This window comes from Argopecten irradians, chromosome 13, assembly GCF_041381155.1.
Source record: "Argopecten irradians isolate NY chromosome 13, Ai_NY, whole genome shotgun sequence".
NCBI classification, from domain to species: domain Eukaryota; kingdom Metazoa; phylum Mollusca; class Bivalvia; order Pectinida; family Pectinidae; genus Argopecten; species Argopecten irradians.
Window position 1 is genome coordinate 11,101,161 of NC_091146.1, and position 21,095 is coordinate 11,122,255.

Genomic DNA, 21,095 nt, shown 5'->3' on the forward strand with positions numbered 1-21,095 from the left:
GGGGTCAAAAAGGGTCAAATAAGCTATAACTTCAAAAATCTTCTTCTGAAATTCTGGAAATGAAAGAATCACATACTCTTCATGGATGGAAAGGTCTTGAGGTCCTTTACAAAAATTGTGAATTATATGACCCTGGGGTCTCACGTTTCCCCCTGGGGAGGGGGTCAAGTTTACCATAGTTTATATAGGGAAAACACATTTATGAGCATTTTTTGCTCAATTTTCATAGGAAATGAGTCAAACTTGTTTAGAATTATTAGCCTGAGATAACATTTTAATATCATATCTATATTGGTCCTGGTCAACCCTCTCGGAGCAGAGGGGCGGGGCCAAAAGGGGCAAATAGGCTAAAGCTTTAAAAATCTTCTTCTTAAATACTGCAAATGGTAGAATCAAATACTCTTCATAGATGGACAGGTCTTAAGGTGTTTTATGAAAAATGTGAATTATTTGACCCTGGGGTGTCACGTTTCCCCCTGGGGAGGGGGTCAAGTTTACTATAGTTTATATAGGGAAAACACATTTATGAGCATTTTTTGGTCAATTTTCATAGGAAATGAGTCAATCTTGTTTAGAATTATTAGCCTGAGATAATATTTTAATATTATATCTATATTGGTCCTTGTCAACCCCCAGGGGCCTTAGGGGCGGGGCCAAAACGGGTCAAGTAGGCTAAAACTTCAAAAATCTTTTTCTGAAATTCTGCAACTGGTAGAATCAAATACTCTGCATAGATGGAAAGGTCTTTAAGTCCTTTACAAAATTTGTGAATAATATGACCCTGGGGTCTCATCTTTCCCTCTGGGGAGGGGGTCAAGTTTACTTTAGTTTATATAGTAAAAATACATTTATGAACATTATTTGCCTATTTTTCATAGGAAATTAGTCAAACTGGGTTAGAATTATTAGTCTGAAATAGCATTTTAACATCATATCCATATTGATCACGGCCGACCCCCAGGGGCCAGAGGGGCGGAGCCAAAAGGGGTCAAAATGGTAATTTCAGAAATCTTCTTTTTGAATTCACAGATTTGATGGAATCAGATACTCTTGATAGATTGGAAGGTCTTAAGGCCCTTTACAAAAAAATGTGAATTTCATGGCCCTGGGATCTCAGGTTTTCCCCTGGGGAGGGGGTCAAATTTACTATAGTTTATATAGGAAAAACACATTAAGGAAATTTATTTGCTTAGTTTTCATAGGAAATTAGTCAATCTGGGTTAGAATTATTAGCCTGAGATAGCATTTTAACATCATATCCATATTGGTCCTGGCCGACCCCCAGGGGCCAGAGGGGTGCGGCCAAAAGGGATCAAAATGGATAACATTTCAAAAATCTTTCTTCTGAATTCACAGATTTGATGGAACCAAATAATCTTCATAGATTGAAATGTCAAATTTATAAAATCACTGAATGACTCCAAGGGCCTGATGGGTCAATATATAGTGTTTTTGTGTCTTTTTTCATTCTGTATCTGAACTCAGGTGACCGCTAAGGCCCATGGGCCTCTTGTTTGATATCTGATCATATTTATGTTTTAATATTATTACCTCTTATAACAAACCCGCAGAAAATCGATAGTGAATTCACTCCGCCATTGTGATGTAATTGTAAATAACCACGTTTCAGTCGGCCGATTTTCCATGAAATTGTACGATTAAACATGCATCTGGTACATAAATATTTTCATTTTTATTATATTTTTAGCCCTCCATCATGGTGGGCTATTCAAATCGCTTTTCGTCCGTGGTCCGTCCGTCCTTCCGTCCGTTAACATTTCTTGTTACCGCTAATTCTCCGAAAGGGCTGAAGGGATCTTTCTCAAATTTCATATGTAGGTTCCTCTAGGGCCCTAGTTGTGCATATTGCATTTTGGGACGGATTGGTCAACAAGATGGCCGCCAGGCAGCCATCTTGGATTTTGATTGTTCAAGTTTGTTACCGCTATTTCTCAGAAAGTACTGAAAGGATCTCTTTCAAATTTCATTTGTAGGTTCCCCTAGGGCCCTAGTTGTGCATAATGTATTTTGGGACGGATCGGTCAATAAGATGGCCGACATGTAGCCATCTTGGATTTTGATAGCTAAAGTTTGTTACCGCTATTTCTCAGAAAGTACTGAAGGGATATCTTTCAAATTTCATTTGTAGGTTCCCCGAGGACCTTAGTTGTGCATATTGCATTTTAGGACCGATCGGTCAACAAGATGGCCAACAGGTAGCCATCCTGGATTTTGATAGTTGAAGTTTGTTACTGCTATTTCTAAAAAAGTAATGAGGTGATCTGTTTCATATTTCATATATGTTGTATGTTTGAAAAAGTTTGAAAAGCAGAGAAAAGATCCCTCTTTCCATTGTCAGACGTAGATCAAACTTTGGTGGGCGCCAAGATCCCTCTGGGATCTCTTGTCATTACATATCATATCTTTTAAACACTTTATTTATAAATAGAGATTTTTCTCGATCTATTACTTTACTAAACTGACGAGTAAAACTGAATTATGACGTTATAATGCAAAAATATCGTCAGATTTTGGTTTTCGTTCACGGATAAGTCACACTGGTTTATAGGTTGCACTCCCGATTTTAAGGGGAAAAGGTCGCAACTTCTTCTCCGGAAAATACGGTATTATATAATTATTTGACTACTGACTTTTAACAGCGAGCCGGTGTAACGTTGAAAATGGACCCCCGTTGAAAACTGACCTCGGGTCATTTTTCAACGTTGAAAAATGACCCCGAAACCGTTGAAAACTGAACTTTAAGCGCACTTTTTACACCGACCCGTTGGAAATAGACCCCGTTGAAAAGTGACCCCATAAGAACTCGTTTTTACACAACAACACAACACGACACCACAACACCACGAAACCACACAGCATCACACAGCACAGCAACACACTAACAACAAAACAACACAACACAACACCACACAACAACACATCACAACACAACAAACAAAATAACACATCACAACACAACAAACAGTGCATCACACAACATAACACAAGAACACATCACAAACACGCAACAACAACACAACACCACCTAACAACAACACACAATACCAAAACAACACAACACGTCTCACAACACAACACTATATAACAACAAAACATCACACAACAACACATAACACAATACACAACACAACCACAACACACAACAATGCGACAACATTACAACAACACCCAAAAGCAACACAACACAATAATACACAACAACACAACACACGGCAACATCACATAACAACGCAAAATCACACAACAAAACATCACACAACAACACATAACACAACACAACAATAATACAACAACACCTAACAACAACACAACAATACACAACAACACAACACCCGACAACAACACAGCATCACAAAAACATCACACAACAACACATTACACAAAAACGGATCAACAACACAACACACAACAACACAACACAAATACAGCCACACAGCATACAACAACACACAACGCAGTTACACACCAATAACACATAATATAATAACATAACACAACCACACATAACACAACAACAACACACAAACACACAACATAAAAACAACACAACACACAAACACACAACAAAAAAAACAACACAACGCAACCATATAAATAAAATATATATTAACAATTACTGAATACCTGCATGACAAACATAAAATCGTCGAAAATATAGTCATAAAAAATCATTAAGAAACAAATTAATAATATCACATGATTATAGTTTTGTAACACTATCCACTGGTACTCGGAAGTGAACACCACATAGTACAAATTTTTTAAAAGACCATCCGTTGATAGTTTTCGAAGGTCTTTTTTCAACGGTCATTTTTCAACAGACCTGCCGTTGAGAATTGAACCTAGACACTGTCAATTTTCAACGGCATGTTCAATTTTCAACAGCATTCGGGATCCGTTTTCAACGTTGAAAACTGACCCGAGGTCAATTTTCAACGGACAGGGAGTGGGACGACTGGTTCGCCTGTTGTCAGTATAATGTGACCGGGTGGGGTGTGTTGCTTTGGGTCTTCGGCAGCATGCTTCAGTGATATAGCACTATAAAAAGGGCAACAGTTCCACTATACAAGAAGACACAACATGAATATATCGCAGTCTCCCAAAACACGCACCTTGCACAACATACACGCAACACACCACATACACGGGAGGCCGACCTTACATGACCATAGCTGTTAATAGGACGTTAATGAATCAACAAACAAAGTATTCATTCTACTTGACGCATGCGCGGCAGCAGTTTTACAAAAGCTAGCGGCTCTACTAGTGAAAGATTCATCAAGTTTTTGTGACCATGACTGAGTAAACACTGCAATATTTTTTCTCCAAAATTAAATATTTACAGTTATGTTGTAACTGTCATAGTCAACGTTTACATTATGGTAGCTTACATTATGGTAACTGTTCAATCAGATCGTTTATATTTCTTCAGCTGAAGTGCAAGATGAAGTAAATACAATCCTAAATTCCGAAGTATGTATCCTTGCGATAACAAAACCAAATCATACATGTGACTTAATGTGATACACAATAGTCACCTAGCCTATTGTAAATAGACATCATAGCTTCCATAGCCCTACTAGAACGAATTTTGAGGGGAAATGGCCACGATCTTTTGACAGTGTACCGAGTCAAGCCAAGGATTTGTAAATATGTCCTTGATCAAGCAGATACATGTTTTATTTCGCTGTATTAACTTACGCTTCATCATTGATTTATATTTCTTATCAAGACATTGGAACAGAAAAATCGAGTGTTCTGCAAGAAAAAAGTCTCCGTGAAACGCATGCAGTATTTTAAGGGAGGTAACTCTAAGTACAAATGACCAATAAAAAAGTTAAACTCAGTAAAATAATGTATATATGTATTAATCTTTTGGACATTAAAAAAAATAAGATATGGAATAAAATGAAATATAAAATACAATGTATCCTTACATGAAATAATTTTATTTTTTCATCAATTCTACTAGATTAAAGATGCTTATGATTTGTATTATAATGATAGTAAGTAAAAGGTAAATGATAGTGTCTTAAAATGAAATGAAACAAGTAGTTTATTTTGTTAATTTATTCCATTTACATCTTAGGTATCATGATTCAATATTAAGATTGATATTCCAAGTTATTGTCTAATATTTTTCAAAATTTTACTGGAGAAGTGCAACTATTTAACAGCCATTAAAAAAAATCATGAAGAGAAAGATGTCAAATATCAACATTGTTTTTATTTTTTTCTACATTGCAATTGTTGGTTTTTCAAGAGGCTGCAAGCAACCATTGGGATTTCATTAATTTTGATGCATACTAGCTATTCTACAGGTTTCTCGTAATATTTTTTTGCATTCTGATAATCAATTTTAAATATATGATTGAAATTGCAAAGGAATTTTAAAGATTTCAACAGTTACACATGCAAAATCTCTCCTTTAATATCATGTATCACGGCGATGGCGTAAAAGCTGTACATGTCTCAAGATCCCCGAATTCGTACCACGGGAGCTAACTCTTATTGATTGTAGAACTCTAAGCCATATATATATAATTTAACTATGCAACGACGAGGACGTGGTTCTACTCTTGAGTCCATATTTATTTTATTTTTATGTTATATCGTCAAACCTATTTTAATTTGTGTTAATTCAATAATTTATTTATTACAATTTTAAGCTATTTAACGCTTATTTATAATTGTTTTATTCATTTAACTCATTTATATGTGTTTATAGGTATAATAAAATTTGTTGAAATGAAATGTATATTTGTTTATATTTTATATTTCAGTATTTATACTTCATACCTTTATTAATGAGCTGCTTTACTTTACTAAGAGTGTGATTAAGTAAACGAATCTTTTGTGGAACCATCTGTTAAAATATGCATCACATATTTCCATATCGTCGAAAACATTGGAAAAATGACAGCAACTTGCCTAAGAATGCATGAAGATGTCGAAGACTAAATTTGGAAATTGTTTTTCCTTCTGGGTTTAATTTGTTTCTTCGGACATTTTAAGAGAACCCCTTTTGAAATGCATTCAACTAGATGTTGTCTCATACAGTCTGTTTCATAATATGCTTCTTGTAATCCATTATAGCCGTTTAAACAATATTATACCAAGTTTACAATAGCGATAAACCCACATTCTACCTCATTACTTTGTTGCTTGATATTGGAACAATAGTTTAAACTGATTTTCTATCTTCCCCATACGCTTATGAAATATACATTCCTAGTGAAGCTGGCAAATGACCCTTTTGTTAAACGTGACCTACTAAAATATCAAGTAAATAAATATCCTCATCGTCGTTTTCTTTTACTGAAACTTCCCAATAAACCTGACCTGTATGATGAATTTGTGCAGCTGACAATATGTTTGGTTTCATTTTTAACGCGTAATCCTACTGATTGCTTTTAACACTGGTATGTAACCTGTGTCCTGAATTCCGCCTATACTTGTAATTTGATTCTTTTAATAAAACTTGACATAGCACATAGTCTTTCCGCACAGTTTTTTATCAATGAAAATATCACTTTTCTCTTTAAAACTTTAGTATTTTTACCGTTATCCATCCAGATATTGCTGGTATAATTATTGCTGGCCTACGGATATGATTCTAACAAAAAACAAGTTTCACGTTAGGAAGAAGTGAATTCTTAATCATGGTCTTTCTATCAGTAACAATAATTGAACTGCCCTTTGATCAGTTAGGAATTAACGACTTAATGGTACGCCAAAAGAAAAATCATGGATATTAGTAGATTTCCTGTCATGGATGAAAAATGCTACAGAAACGGTTGTATTGCTTTGGAATAGGACGTGCTTAAACACCAATACAAAAACATAAAAATCGCCAACTTGAAAGGTAGTATCATACGACATGAATAGTTTTTCGTCTGATTCAACTAGAAGTAACTCTTTGATTCCTAAGACACATCTTAGATCTGGAGCTATTGCTAATTCGTGAATATACCCGTCTATATGATACGATAGTTCTAATATACCGTACAACTCATCGTGACTAAGGCGTTTTTCTTTCCTTCTCGTTCTCATCTGAAATTTGACCTGTGAGTAGCTCTGCCCTTAAGACTCCATTTAACTTGATTGCCATTTGTTTGTTTGTTTTTCTAAAAAAACAGAAGAAAAGTTCTCCTGTAATCAAGACCTGCTATACCACCATTAAAATGAACTCTAGGTACAAAAATAGTTTAATCGCCTACAAACTGAATAAATCTGTATGTAACCCTATCCTTGTTTATCATATACATTCTACGTTGAAAAGTTTTAGACCCTTTAGTGTCGCCCTTTCCTTCACTCATGTAATAAGACCGTTTCCGTATCAGAGGATTGCTTTTTCCACCCGTATTTATCCAAAAATACCTGTCACAAGACCAATCATCTTTCCTATCACTATTTCCTTCATTGAACTCATTACCTTGTAACTCTAATCATTGTTCGCTCTATTTCCCCTACTGGGCCCCGCCCCTCCTGCCCCCGGGGGGTCAGAGCCAACATTTATACAAGTTCTGCCCCCTCTCTCCCCCAAGGATGTTTGTGGCCAAATTTGGTTACAATCCATGCAGAATTCTATGACTAGTAGCGATTTAAAGGAAATGTTGACGGACAGACGGACGGACGAAGGACGACGGACGCCGCGTCATGACATAGGGCCGAAGGGCCGGTGAGGTAATAAATAAAAACGGTTTCTTGAATAGAACCTACAACTGTATACAAGTATATACGAATTAGCTCCCGTGGTACGGGTTCGGGGATCTTGAGACTGTTTGTACGCTATTATAAAGGCAAGGTTTTGTATATGTAACTACTGTAATCTTTAAAATAACTCAACAATTTCAATCTTGTGACGGTTAATGGTCAAGTGTTGTGACACCTGCGGATTGTAGTGTCTATACAGTATGATAATTAACTTACATTATATATAATACTACAAATACTGTTAGAGTTATCTTCATAATTCCAACTGTTCTGAAATCAGAACGATTGTTTTAGTGTTCCAGCAAAATGAATGTATTGGAATTTGCTTAGTTTTAGAGAAAATCAACTTTTTATGTCCCCAATTCCCCCGATGCAAATATTCACTTGGAAGGAATACAGTGTTTATTTTATTCAATACAGTGTTTACATGTATTCCCGCTGAAAACAAGCGTCTTGACGCCCTTCGAATTCGCGAATTTAAACTAAACAAAAAGTGCGGAACAATATCAATAAACAAGATATTGTCATCACTAATATCGACAATAGTCAGGCAAAGAACTCGATACCAGATAATTAGTATTTCATGTAACAGTTGCGAAAAGAAAATGTTACGATGTAAGTAAATAAATGTTAAATTTCTTTATTTTGATTCCCATTTCTAAATTTGATGATTTGATCCCAAACCTTCCCGTGACGTCACATTTTAGAACTTAGCCTCAATTACCTCCCTTGAGTACGTTTAACTGAATCAGTCTAGAACTTAGCTTTGCAAGCTGATGTTTTGAAGAATAAGTGGTGTTTATGATGGCAATTTGCACTCATATACAACAGAATATAGTTTAGAATAATTATGTAAATAAATCTTGAAACATTATATCATTAAAACGTTATTTTGACAAAAAGAAAAAGAACTAGTAAACAAGACTTACATGTATCTATTTATCATAACAAAATTTCACAAAATGTTAAGTAGTTTTGTAGCGTCATGGTAGAGAGCCTTTTTTCTGCACACGCGGTCGGGGCTCGATACGCACCACGGTAGGCAATATTTATTTTTTTTAATTCACAAATCTGGTGAGGGCTACATGTACACGTAGTTATTATTACAAAATGTGAAATCTATATCTTAGAATTTACATCGGATACACTGTCAGTATCTTACACTACAAGTTTTAATTTGGTGTCGATACTCGGCAAAACCTCGTCATCTCCTCTCATCGCACAAACGATACCAGCATCGATATGGATTACAGCAAAATTAAAATGTCTAAAAATAATTTGCAAATTCTACAAACCGCATACAATGAGACGTCCAAGGCATATCGCTACCCATGATGCACTAGATCGTGGTCTTATATTATGTAATTTTTCATTGATTATTTTATCCAGATATATCTGTCTTCGACAGAGACAGTTATATTTCTATGATTGTGTAGAAGGAACATATGTACATGATAAAAACACCCAATCTCAACTGCTATTCCGCGATCATAAAATGTAATATTGGTCACCTCAGCCCAAGCACAGGGGCACGCAAGTTATTCATTACGTAAAATAGTTGCTATGTACGTCATGCCCACTGTCTTCGGGGACATGCTTCAGTGATATCGCACTATAAACAGGGCAACAGTTCCACTATACAAGAAGACACAACATTAATATATCGTAGTCTGTTAATAGGACGTTGATTAATCAAACAAACAATCAACATAATAAAAAATAAATCTATATATATAATGTAAATAGCGGTTAGCTTGTAATTAACATGCATAATATATAATAATAATAATAAAAATACTTTTAGAGGTATCTTCATATTTCCAACTGTTCTGAAATAAGAATGACTCTTTTAGTGTTTCATCAAAATTAATGTACAGTCTAAACCTAGGCTTATATACTTAAACAACAGAAAACGATTAAAGATACTCCTAAACCAAACTACATAGAAAACGATTAAAGATACTCCTAAACCAAACCACAAAGAAAACGATTAATATACTCCTAAATCAAACTACAAAGAAAACGATTAAATATACTCCTAAATCAAAACTACAAAGAAAACGATTAAAGATTAAAGATTAATACTAAAACAATCAACAAAGACAACGATTACAGATACTCCTAAACCAAACTACAGAAAATAATTAAAGATACTCCTAAACCAAACTACAAAGAAAACAATAAGAGATACTCCTATATCAAACTACAAAGAAAACTCCTAAACCAAACTACATAGAAAACGATTAAAGATACTCCTAAACCAAACTACAGAAAACGAATTAAAGATACTCCTAAACCAAACTACAAAGAAACGATTAAAGATACTCCTAAACCAAACTACAAGAAAAAACATTAAAGATACTCCTAAACCCAAACTACAGAAAACGATTAAAGATATCCTAAACCAAACTACAGAAAGATTAAGTATTCCTAACCAAAAAGAAAACGATTAAATATATCCTAAACCAAACTACAGAGAAACGATTAAAGATACTCCCTAAACCAAACTACAGAAAACGATTAAAGATACTCCTAAACCAAACTACAGAAAACGATTAAAGATACTCCTAAACCAAACTACAAAGAAAACGATTAAAGATATCTAAAACAAAAGAAACCCTAAAGATACCAAACTACAAAGAAACGATTAAAGATATTCCTAAACCAAACTACAGAAAAGGAGTAAAGATACTCCTAAACCAAAACTACAGAAAACGATTAAAGATACTCCTAATCCAAACTACAAATGAAACGATTAACGAAACTCCTAAACCAAACTACAGAAAAACGATTAAAGATACTCCTATATCAAACTACAAAGAAACGACTAAAGATGATCCTTAACCAAACTACAAAGAAAACGATTAAAGATACTCCTAAACCAAACTACAGAAAACGATTAAAGATACTCCTAATCCAAACTACAAATGAAACGATTAACGAAACTCCTAAACCAAACTACAGAAAACGATTAAAGATACTCCTAAACCAAATACAAAGAAAACAATAAGAAATACTCCTATACTCAAACTACAAGAAAACGATTAAATAACCTAAACCAAACTACAAGAAAACGATTAAAGATACTCCTAAACCAAACTACATAGAAAACGACTAAAGATACTCCTAAACCAAACTACAAGAAAACGATTAAAGATACTCCTAAACCAAACTACAGAAAACGATTAAAGATACTCCTAAACCAAACTACAATAGAAAACGATTAAAGATACTACTAAACCAAACTACAAAGAAAACGATTAAAGATACTACTAAATACAGAAAACAAACTACAAAGAAAGGATTAAAGATATTCCTAAACCAAACTACAGAAAACCATTAAAAATACTCCTAAACCAAACTACATAGAAAACGATTAAAGATACTACTAAACCAAACTACAGAAAACGATTAAAGATACTCTAAATCAAACTACAAAGAAAGGATTAAAGATATTCCTAAACCAAACTACAGAAAACCATTAAAAATACTCCTAAACCAAACTACATAGAAAACGATTAAAGATACTCTATACCAAACTACAGAAAACGATTAAAGATACTCCTAAACCAAACTACAAAGAAAACGATTAAAGATATTTCTAAACCAAACTACAACAGAAAACGATTAAAGATATTCCTAAACAAACTACAAAGAAACGATAAAGCATGCTCCTAAACCAAACTACAAAATAAAACGTTTAAAGATACTCCTAAACCAAACTGCAAAAAATACGTTTAAAGATATTCCTAAACCAAACAACAACGAAAACGATTAAGATACTCCTAAACCAAACTACAAAGAAAACGATTAAATATACTCCTAAATCAAACTACAAAGAAAACGATTAAAGATAATACTAAAAAACAACAACAAAGACAACGATTACAGATATTCATAAACCAAACTACAGAAAATAATTAAAGATACTCCTTAACCAAACTACAAAGAAAACAATAAGAGATACTCCTATATCAAACTACAAAGAAACTCCTAAACCAAACTACATATAAAACGATTAAAGATACTCCTAAACCAAACTACAAAGAAAACGATTAAAGATACTCCTAAACCAAACTACAGAAAACGATTAAAGATACTCCTAAACCAAACTACAAAGAAAACAATTAAAGATATTCCTAAACCAAACTACAGAAAACGATTAAATATACCCCTAAACCAAACTACAAAGAAAGGATTAAAGATATTCCTAAACCAAACTACAGAAAACCATTAAAGATACTCCTAAACCAAACTACAGAAAACGATTAAAGATAATCCTAAACCAAACTACAAAGAAAACGATTAAAGATACTACTAAAACAATCAACAACGAAAACGATTAAAGATACCCCTAAACCAAACTACAAAGAAAGGATTAAAGATATTCCTAAACCAAACTACAGAAAAGGATTAAAGATACTCCTACACCAAACTACAGAAAACGATTAAAGATACTCCTAATCCAAACTACAAATGAAACGATTAACGAAACTCCTAAACCAAACTACAGAAAACGATTAAAGATACTCCTAAACCAAACTACAGAAAACGAATAAAGATACTCCTAAACCAAACTACAAAGAAACGATTAAAGATACTCCTAAACCAAACTACAGAAAACGATTAAAGATACTCCTAAACCAAACTACAAAGAAACGATTAAAGATACTCCTAAACCAAACTACAGAAAACGATTAAAGATACTCCTAAACCAAACTACAAATGAAACGATTAACGAAACTCCTAAACCAAACTACAGAAAACGATTAAAGCTACTCCTAAACCAAACTACAAAGAAAACGATTAAAGATACTCCTAAACCAAACTACAGAAAACCATTAAAAATACTCCTAAACCAAACTACATAGAAAACGATTAAAGATACTACTAAACCAAACTACAGAAAACGAAAAGATACTAAAACAACTACTACAAAGAAAGGATTAAAGATATTCCTAAACCAAACTACAGAAAACCATTAAAAATACTCCTAAACCAAACTACATAGAAAACGATTAAAGATACTACTAAACCAAACTACAGAAAACGATTAAAGATACTCCTAAATCAAACTACAAAGAAAGGATTAAAGATATTCCTAAACCAAACTACAGAAAACCATTAAAAATACTCCTAAACCAAACTACATAGAAAACGATTAAAGATACTACTAAACCAAACTACAGAAAACGATTAAAGATACTCCTTAACCAAACTACAAAGAAACGATTAAAGATATTTCTAAACCAAACTACAAAGAAACGACTGAAGATGCATGCTCCTAAACCAAACTGCAAATAATACGTTTAAAGTATACTCCTAAACCAAACTGCAAATAATACGTTTAAAGATATTCCTAAACCAAACTACAACGAAAACGATTACAGATACTACTAAACCAAACTGCAAATAATACGTTTAAAGATATTCCTAAACCAAACAACAACGAAAACGATTACAGATACTACTAAACCAAACTACAAAGAAACGATTAAAATTGTAACTGTTTTAGTTATGTACTGGATACCATTACAATAAACCTGAAGAAACCTAATTATAATAAGTTGCGTATTTGATTGCTGTCGGAGTTAAACAGTTGGATGTTTCACCAGCATTCTGGACTTCAGCATGGGTACGGCATCCCGGCCAGTGTAGAATTCTACCCAATACATCGAATCATAATCATCATCAGCCCCAGTATCCTGTGCGTACCGCCCGTTCAGGTTAGCAGCAGCACAGTGTTTGTACCACCAACCGCCGTGGTGATCTAAAGCACAACTACCTCCCCACACATCATTGTCATTGTCGTATGTAGAAAACTGGTAACTGTCGTGGTACGCCATAGCATCAGCTGTCAAAAACATAGGTCGGTTGTACATGATCGATTACACCTTCATGTATTATCGATGTTATATTGTACTATTTCATAGACCATTATGTAGTTTGATTTAGTTTGTGTTGTTGTTGTTTTGTGTTATTTTTTTTTGTAAATGCCTCAAACCATATCTTGATATACAAATACAAACAAAATTGCAACAACTAATACTCACTTCACCATCATCATCATACATAGAGAGATACAAGAGAATACAACAGTAGGCGAGCTATAGAGAAGGAGGGGAGGTAGGGAAAATTCATTCACTGTAATGTTAATATGCCTAGAGAGAAGGCTGGGAAAAATATATATTAATTCGGCATTGACAGGGCCAAGAAACTACCCTGAGTTACAAGAGTGAAATGTGTATGCAGTTATCGACTTGTTAACAATATGGTTATTTTATAAATACCAAGAGGATCCAGAGGGATCTTGGCGCCCACCAAAGAATGATCTATATCTGTCAACAGAAAGAGGGATCTTTTCTCTGCTTTTTAAACTTTTACTACATACAACATGAAATTTGAGAAAGATTCTTTAGTACTTTCTGAAATATATAGCAGTAACAAACTTCAACTATCAAGATCAAAGATGGTGGCATGTCGGCCATCTTGTTGACCGATCGGTCCCAAAATGCATTATGCACAACTATACCATTAGGGGAACATGCACATACAATTTGAAAAATATCCCTTAAGTACCTTTTGAGAAATAGCGGTAAAAAAACGCAACATGCAACACTTGGGACCTAGAGGAACCTGCACATGAAATTTGAGACAAATCCCTTCAGTGCTTTAAGATCAGTAGCTGTAACAAACTTCAATTGTCAAAATTCAAGATGGCGTCCTGTCAGCCACCATGTTCACCGATCGATCCCAAAATGCAATATGCACTACTAGACCTTTAGGGGAACCTGCACAAGACATTTGAGACAGATCCCTTCAGTACATTCTGAGAAATAGTGGTAACAAACTTCAATCATCAAAATCCAAGATGGCGCGGCCTTTCGGCCATCTTGTTCCTCGATTGGTACCAAAATGCAATATGCATAACTAGGGACCTAGGGAAACATAACATGAAATTGAAGACAAATCCCTTCAGTACTCTCTGAGAAATAGCGGTAACAAACTTCAATTATTATTAGATATACTAAATCTTTTGAAGCGAGGAAAATATAATCTAGCTTGTTTTTTTTCGGATTTCTTCTACGCCAAGTATATCTCCTAATGCCTGGATGCTGGTTCCTTTAAATATCAACAAGGCCTTTACTTTACAATTCCAAAAATTTGGAGGAGACTTGTTATCAAAAATAGAAATAAATAAAATATATGTGGTGTTACTTGTTTCATGTTTTACATTTTACCTTTGTCTTCTGCCCTACTTATTTATACAGCTGATATATGGATACCTGCTCTATGCAGTTGACGACGTCGTATTGTTTTAGTATTTCATGTACTGTACATGCACTTCAGAAACGAAGTATAAAATAAACAGCGCATAAATTCATTATATCAAATATTAAGAACAAACCTCAGTTCAATCATGTAATAAGTACTTAAAATAAGACTGAAAATAAGGAATTTAACAGAGTAACGTAACGCGGTTTCGATATTCTTGCTTGACGTTATTCTGTTCAGTGATCTACATTACACGTATAAAAGAGTGCATGTATATGTTATCAAAATACTAAAAAACGTACTGAATTTAAGCAATTTATCAAATTAAATATCAAGGCACATGCATGCGCTCATATTGTAAAAAGAACATAATGCTTGAATTATTATCCGGCAAAACATTATACAATATCAGTCTGGGTGCCTGAGCTCAAGATCTGATATACCTCAGAAAGGCATTTAAGCATAACACAGGTAAGTCACCATGTGCACAGAGACTGGACAGTGCTTATAGTTGACAACTATTTTGAACAGCGAAACAAGTTTATCGTATCAATAAAATAATAAACACAATTCTATGTAACAAAGAACACAATTAACAAAGGTCAAAGTAATTTCACATTTACAGTTCTGATGAAAAAAGGAAAGTTTTTATAACAGGGATGTCAACCATCTCCTTGCAATTTAGTCCAAAGGGTAATGCGCGATAGTGTTACATTTTGTACGTACAAAATATTTCAGAGCATTGGCCTTATAGATGCATATTATACTAAGGTTTTAGGAAGTAGTTAGCGAGCACTTTTAAAACGTCTAACATAAATTTTCTAGTTAAGTATTATTATAGCTAGAAAACTAATCGATCCGAACCCCACATCGTACGTTAATGATTCTACAAAACTCCACGCCATTAGGTAATGATTCTACATCTTGTAGGCTTTATATTCAAACCCAACGACATTAGGTAGTTATTCTATACCTGGTAGACTTTAAACCTAAATCCCACGGCATGAGGTAATGGTTCTATACCTGGAAGGCTTTTATATCAACCCCACTCCCCCGCGACATTATTTAGGTAATGATTCACACCTGGCCAACTTTATATCCAAACCCTACAACATTCGGTAATTGTTCTATATTAAACTGGTAGGCTTATATCAACATCTTTATCTAAGTTCTGACCAAGAAATCACTTAAAATGAAATATCGTGACAATAAATGTTGACCGGATGTGATTATTAAAATACAAATTTTATCAAACTAAATCTAAACTTACATAGGACATTTCCGGAGAATCCCGATACCGACAGTTGGTACAATGAGGACTCGTCCCCCACGCGAAAGTCCGAGTACTGTGCGTACCTAGCATCCGAGGTCCAGGACACCAACTCAATACGGAGGATGGAGCCGGTCTGAGTAAGAAGGTGGATAATATCAAGTCCTGAAAAGATTGTATAAAATATTTACAATTAACAAGAGCCCATGAGCCTTAACGGTCACTTGATATTTGATACAAATTAGCTATGTAATATATTAGCCAACTGGTGTTTTTTGTTCATGAAATAAGAACATACATCTAATAGGTTTACATACAACTTTTCATTAAGCTACTTGTATATCTACTCACATTACCGTGTTCACAAGATTAATAATTTTTATTGCAAAGGGCAATTTCTGTAAATGATAATCAAATCTAGCCGATTTTCAAACTCGTCCTAGATATTCCCAATGTTAGTCTACTTACAATGTTTCATTAAGTTCGGTGCTAATTTACTCAAGATATCATGTTCACAAGATTCAATAATTATAATTGCAAAGGGCTATAACTCTGCTAGTTAAAATCTAATCAGGTCAAATTTTTAAACGTGTCCGAGACCTTTCCAATTTTAGTCTGAAAACATGAAGTTGAGTGCATATTTATTAAATTTATCGTATTCACAAGGTCCAATAATGATTAATAGTGGAAAGCGCAATAACTCCGTTAATAACAGTTGATGATTTTCGAACTCGTCCGAGATCTTTCGAATGTTAGTCTAAATGTAGGTACAAAGTTTTATTAAGCTCGGTTTATATTTACTCAAGTTATCGCGTTCACAAGAAAATGTTAACGGACGACGGATGACGCACGACGACGGACAAAAGACTATCGCAATAGGTCACCATGACTTATGACATAAAAAAGTACATATTTACAACGGCAAAAAAGAGATATGAAAACGAAATATGTACTGGAATTGAACGAAAAGTGTGGTATTCCTATGATACTATTTTTTCTTTCTGTTATTTCATATATAAGAACAGAAAACAGATAGATGTTCCGGTCACATAAATTTCTATTCGATCATTTGATAGTTTTGTTATTTCACGCATTCACAAAATTCAGTTATTCAGTTATTCAATCACAGGTTTAACGTGGCGTTACCCAAATTGGAATACTTTTATATGTAAAAGTTTTCTACCAGGTGGTTGGATCCAGATTGTTTTCTTAGATAGGGAGCTTTGAAGCATGCCCGGTTCAGGCCTGTATTTCAGCAAGTTAGAGTACCCAAAACTGAACACCTTCTTAATATGGTTTGATTAATAAATATCTGGACACGATAAAAACACGTTGGAATTCAATTTGGGAACGTTTAAACCCTTTTTTATTGATATAAGTCGCATATCTGTTGAAAATTTCCCATTCAGCAATGTTTTTTTTTAAACCTATGGTGTTTTAGGGTTGTTGCACGACTTCGTTTCTTGGAATCTTTTAACAATTGAATTATTCTTATGTTTAAAGTTATGTTTTATGTAATTTCCAGAACTGTTGTAAAACATGATGCTTCAGATCATAAAAGCATCAAAATACCATTCAGAAAAAGGGACGAAATATACATTTTAAAAGCGGACACATGTCAACGTCATGTTTAAAACTTTCGGGTAATATCGGAAACTCGAGTAACATCACTTAACGGACATCGGCGATACACGTACAGATCGAAACCTCCTGAGTCGTAACACGTGATCCATACCGGGAATACCCGTACATATCAGAATAGATAGGAACTGCTCGGAGATTTCCAGGCAATTTCAAACGAGTACACGAGAAGATTCTATATTGAAATCTAAATATATTGTACAAGTCTTGGTATCATTCCTTACCATACTTCCATTGCAAAGCTCGTCCATAGTTACAATGGGTAATCAATAAAAATACATCATCCACTTCCAATTAACTCTCGTTTGAATAATATCCGTGTCTTTTCACCCTTGATAATATTTTGTATCGTGGTTTTGTACAAACCGTCCGAATGCGTACAAACTAACTATAAACATAATCATAGAGTCACATTTGTAATACTTACCGGCCCAGAATTCCCCGTTTAAGTCACCAAATCCTATCTGATAATCCGCCCAGTTCCTATAAAAGTTAGTAGTACCGACCTCTCTGTTCTGTATCACCTGAAAGTTCAATTCACAGAAATGACATTTCAATGCAGCAGACTCAACACTTACTTCGTCTGATCCGGATAGGACGTCTGGTCTAGAACTACCGTTTATAAAACATTCAAAGAAATACACCGGGTGGTGTGAGTTGCATGGTATCTCCGGCAACATGCCTCAGTGATAAAGCACTATAAAAAAGACAAGAGTTACACTATACAAGAAGACACAAAACGAACATACCGCAGTCTCCCAAAACATGCACCTCGCATTACACACGCTACAAACCGCACACATAGGAAGCCGTCCTTAAATGAACTTGACTAAAAATAGGACGTTAATTTAATTAATCAAACAAACATTAATGAAATTAGATAGAACAGAAATTAACCATATTTTTATGAAACGGTTAAAGACATGTAATACTTACTGTCCAAGGCCCCCCGGCGGTGTCCATGTCACAGTAAACATCCTCACACCGGCAAGGGGTAAAGGCCACTCTGTAAACCCCGGAGGAACTACCAGGTCCGACATCACTACAACTCGTGAGACCTATACAGGAAATATAGATGAGACAATATAAATAAGGGCGCAGCCCTTCGTGCCCGAATGGCACGAAGTGCGAAGCACTTCTAAGGTAACACGTACACGAAAATATAACAAAAAACAATCTTTTCAAATTCAATCCAACACTGATAGCTTCAGTTTGCGGCCGCCATTGTTTTACCCACTGTAAAAAATTCCTATCAGCGTGATGCGATGCTTTGGAGTGATCTCATTATATAATCAAGCGGTTCAAACGCTTTAATGATCCGACGAACATACTAATGATCAGTGCTATTTGCTCTTTATTTGCAAGCGTTCAAGTGATAGACCACTTTCAATATAATCATCTAACCAAAAACGGAATATCTGTTACGGAAATAAAATGTGGATTTCCTTCTCAAATAGGGGGTTTGGGAACAAGGACAGTGTGAATATATGAATAAAAATTAGGTCGGCTCCGTTATTTCCATCAATTGAACTTTTTAACATTGTATAATTAATGGTTCACAGTCCGCACAATAAAGTCTAGTATCCCAGACCAAGTAATAGTACACCAGCGTAACGCGGTTAACTATAAACAGCTCTGTGTATTTAGTGAAAGCAACGTAAAAGTCACAAGAAGTGTATGTATTGTTTTATTCTGTCTGTTTCATAGTGTAACGTTTAAACTGTGAACTTTAAATATTTGCTTTTGTTGTTATCAATTTCATATGCTTCCATTTTGCATGATCGCAAAAGGCGAGACAAGTTTACAATAATACTTTTATTAACTTATTTTAACTTATTTTATTAACTGAATACAATTCGTACTTTTCCTTTTACTTTCGGTTTCGACTTCGGGAATGGAAAGCCTGGTTTGCCCGTTGTCAGTATAATGTGACCGAATGGAGTGTACTTGTTTGGTGTCTTCCTCAAAATGCTTCAGGCACATAGCACTGTAACAAGAGCTGTTTGAGAACAACAAAGCTTGCCTCTGGCAGCAGTTAAAGACTAATGAGCTTATCATGCAAGTACATTGGACACGCAATAATCCGGATGGAACTGTCAGGGAACGGATTTCCGTAACGGTATTTATACTCATAAGTCCGGAAATTCGAAGTGCGAATCCGGAATTTCATTTTGGGAACGTATTGTTGTTTTCATTAATAAATTCCTACAATTTTGTCATGTGTACAATACAACTCTACCGCTTGATATTGTGTGCGTTGTCCTGGCGATGGCTGCCAGATCAGAGTCACAGGTGTTTACCGGAACACCTTTGTTATGGATAAGTGCGAATGTGACCGGGTGGAGTGTGTTGCTTGGTATCTTCGGCGACATGCTTCAGTCATATAGCACTATAAAAAGGGCAACAGTTCCACTATACAAGAAGACACAACATGTATATTTCACAGTCTCCCAAGACACCCACCTCCCACAATATACACGCAACACACGTACAGTGTTCACGGTAAGTATATGAAAGCAGTAATCTACTCTTCCCATTTCAACATTACAGATACGCATATTTCAGTAACTTTAATATTCAAAATTTGCGATTTAAAATTCCCGGTAAATTCATAGAACTTTTTTGATTACACTGTCGCTAGAAGCACTAGTATATGCATGCATACTAAATCAATGATATTGAAGAAATCGACTGAGAGAATTCAGCACCACGATTATAATGGCGAGGTCGTTATGACCTCGACAAAACTGTCATCTGAATAATTTGTTGGTTTGTTTGGTTAAATTTAGTCCAATTAAAAGCTAGGGCTATGTAAGGACGGCTTACTACTGGGAGACAACCTGTATAGGCTTAGCCTGCTGTTAGATCCCTTTTCATTTTTTGTATGAAGTGTGTGTTTTGGAGACTGTGGTATATTCCTGTTGTGTCTTTTTGCATTGTGGAACCGGCCCTTTTTATAGTGCTATATCACTATGAACCCAGAGCCTACCTCACAGCAGTGAACGCTAAACTCAGGCCAAAAGGGAGGCGGTGCAAAGCGAGGCATTAGGAAAGATTAAGTCAGTCAGGAAGAAGAGAAAAGATAATATCCTATATAATAAAATTGTGTCGCCTTCTACGATCACGTAATAGGGGCAGCAGGTACAATTCTAACGCCCTACCTGCAGGGCTA

The 21,095-nt window shown here is 34.8% G+C and overlaps 1 protein-coding gene and 1 long non-coding RNA gene across 2 annotated transcripts in view; one reads left to right on the forward strand and one right to left on the reverse strand.

The window, feature by feature from the left end:
* The window catches only part of LOC138305978 (uncharacterized), a 285,191-nt gene that overhangs the window by 210,700 nt on the left and 53,396 nt on the right, over window positions 1-21,095 (forward strand). The gene's annotated exons all lie outside the window — the stretch shown is intronic.
* On the reverse strand, window positions 13,314-18,979 carry LOC138305504 (fibrinogen-like protein A). Its single transcript, XM_069245758.1, has 4 exons — window positions 18,860-18,979; window positions 18,351-18,447; window positions 16,283-16,447; window positions 13,314-13,591 (listed from the first exon to the last, which is right to left on the reverse strand). Exons 1-4 carry the CDS (start codon window positions 18,884-18,886, stop codon window positions 13,329-13,331), a joined length of 552 nt encoding a protein of 183 aa, XP_069101859.1. The 5' UTR covers window positions 18,887-18,979; the 3' UTR covers window positions 13,314-13,328.

Bases quoted from the DNA above. Each gene is read 5' to 3' on its own strand.
- LOC138305504 (XM_069245758.1), bottom strand. From the start codon at position 18,886: ATGGACACCGCCGGGGGGCCTTGGACA. The intron at 18,448-18,859 runs GTAAGTATTACA...TTGAACTTTCAG, and splicing joins CCGCCGGGGGGCCTTGGACA to GTGATACAGAACAGAGAGGT. The intron at 16,448-18,350 runs GTAAGTATTACA...CAATCTTTTCAG, and splicing joins AAACGGGGAATTCTGGGCCG to GACTTGATATTATCCACCTT.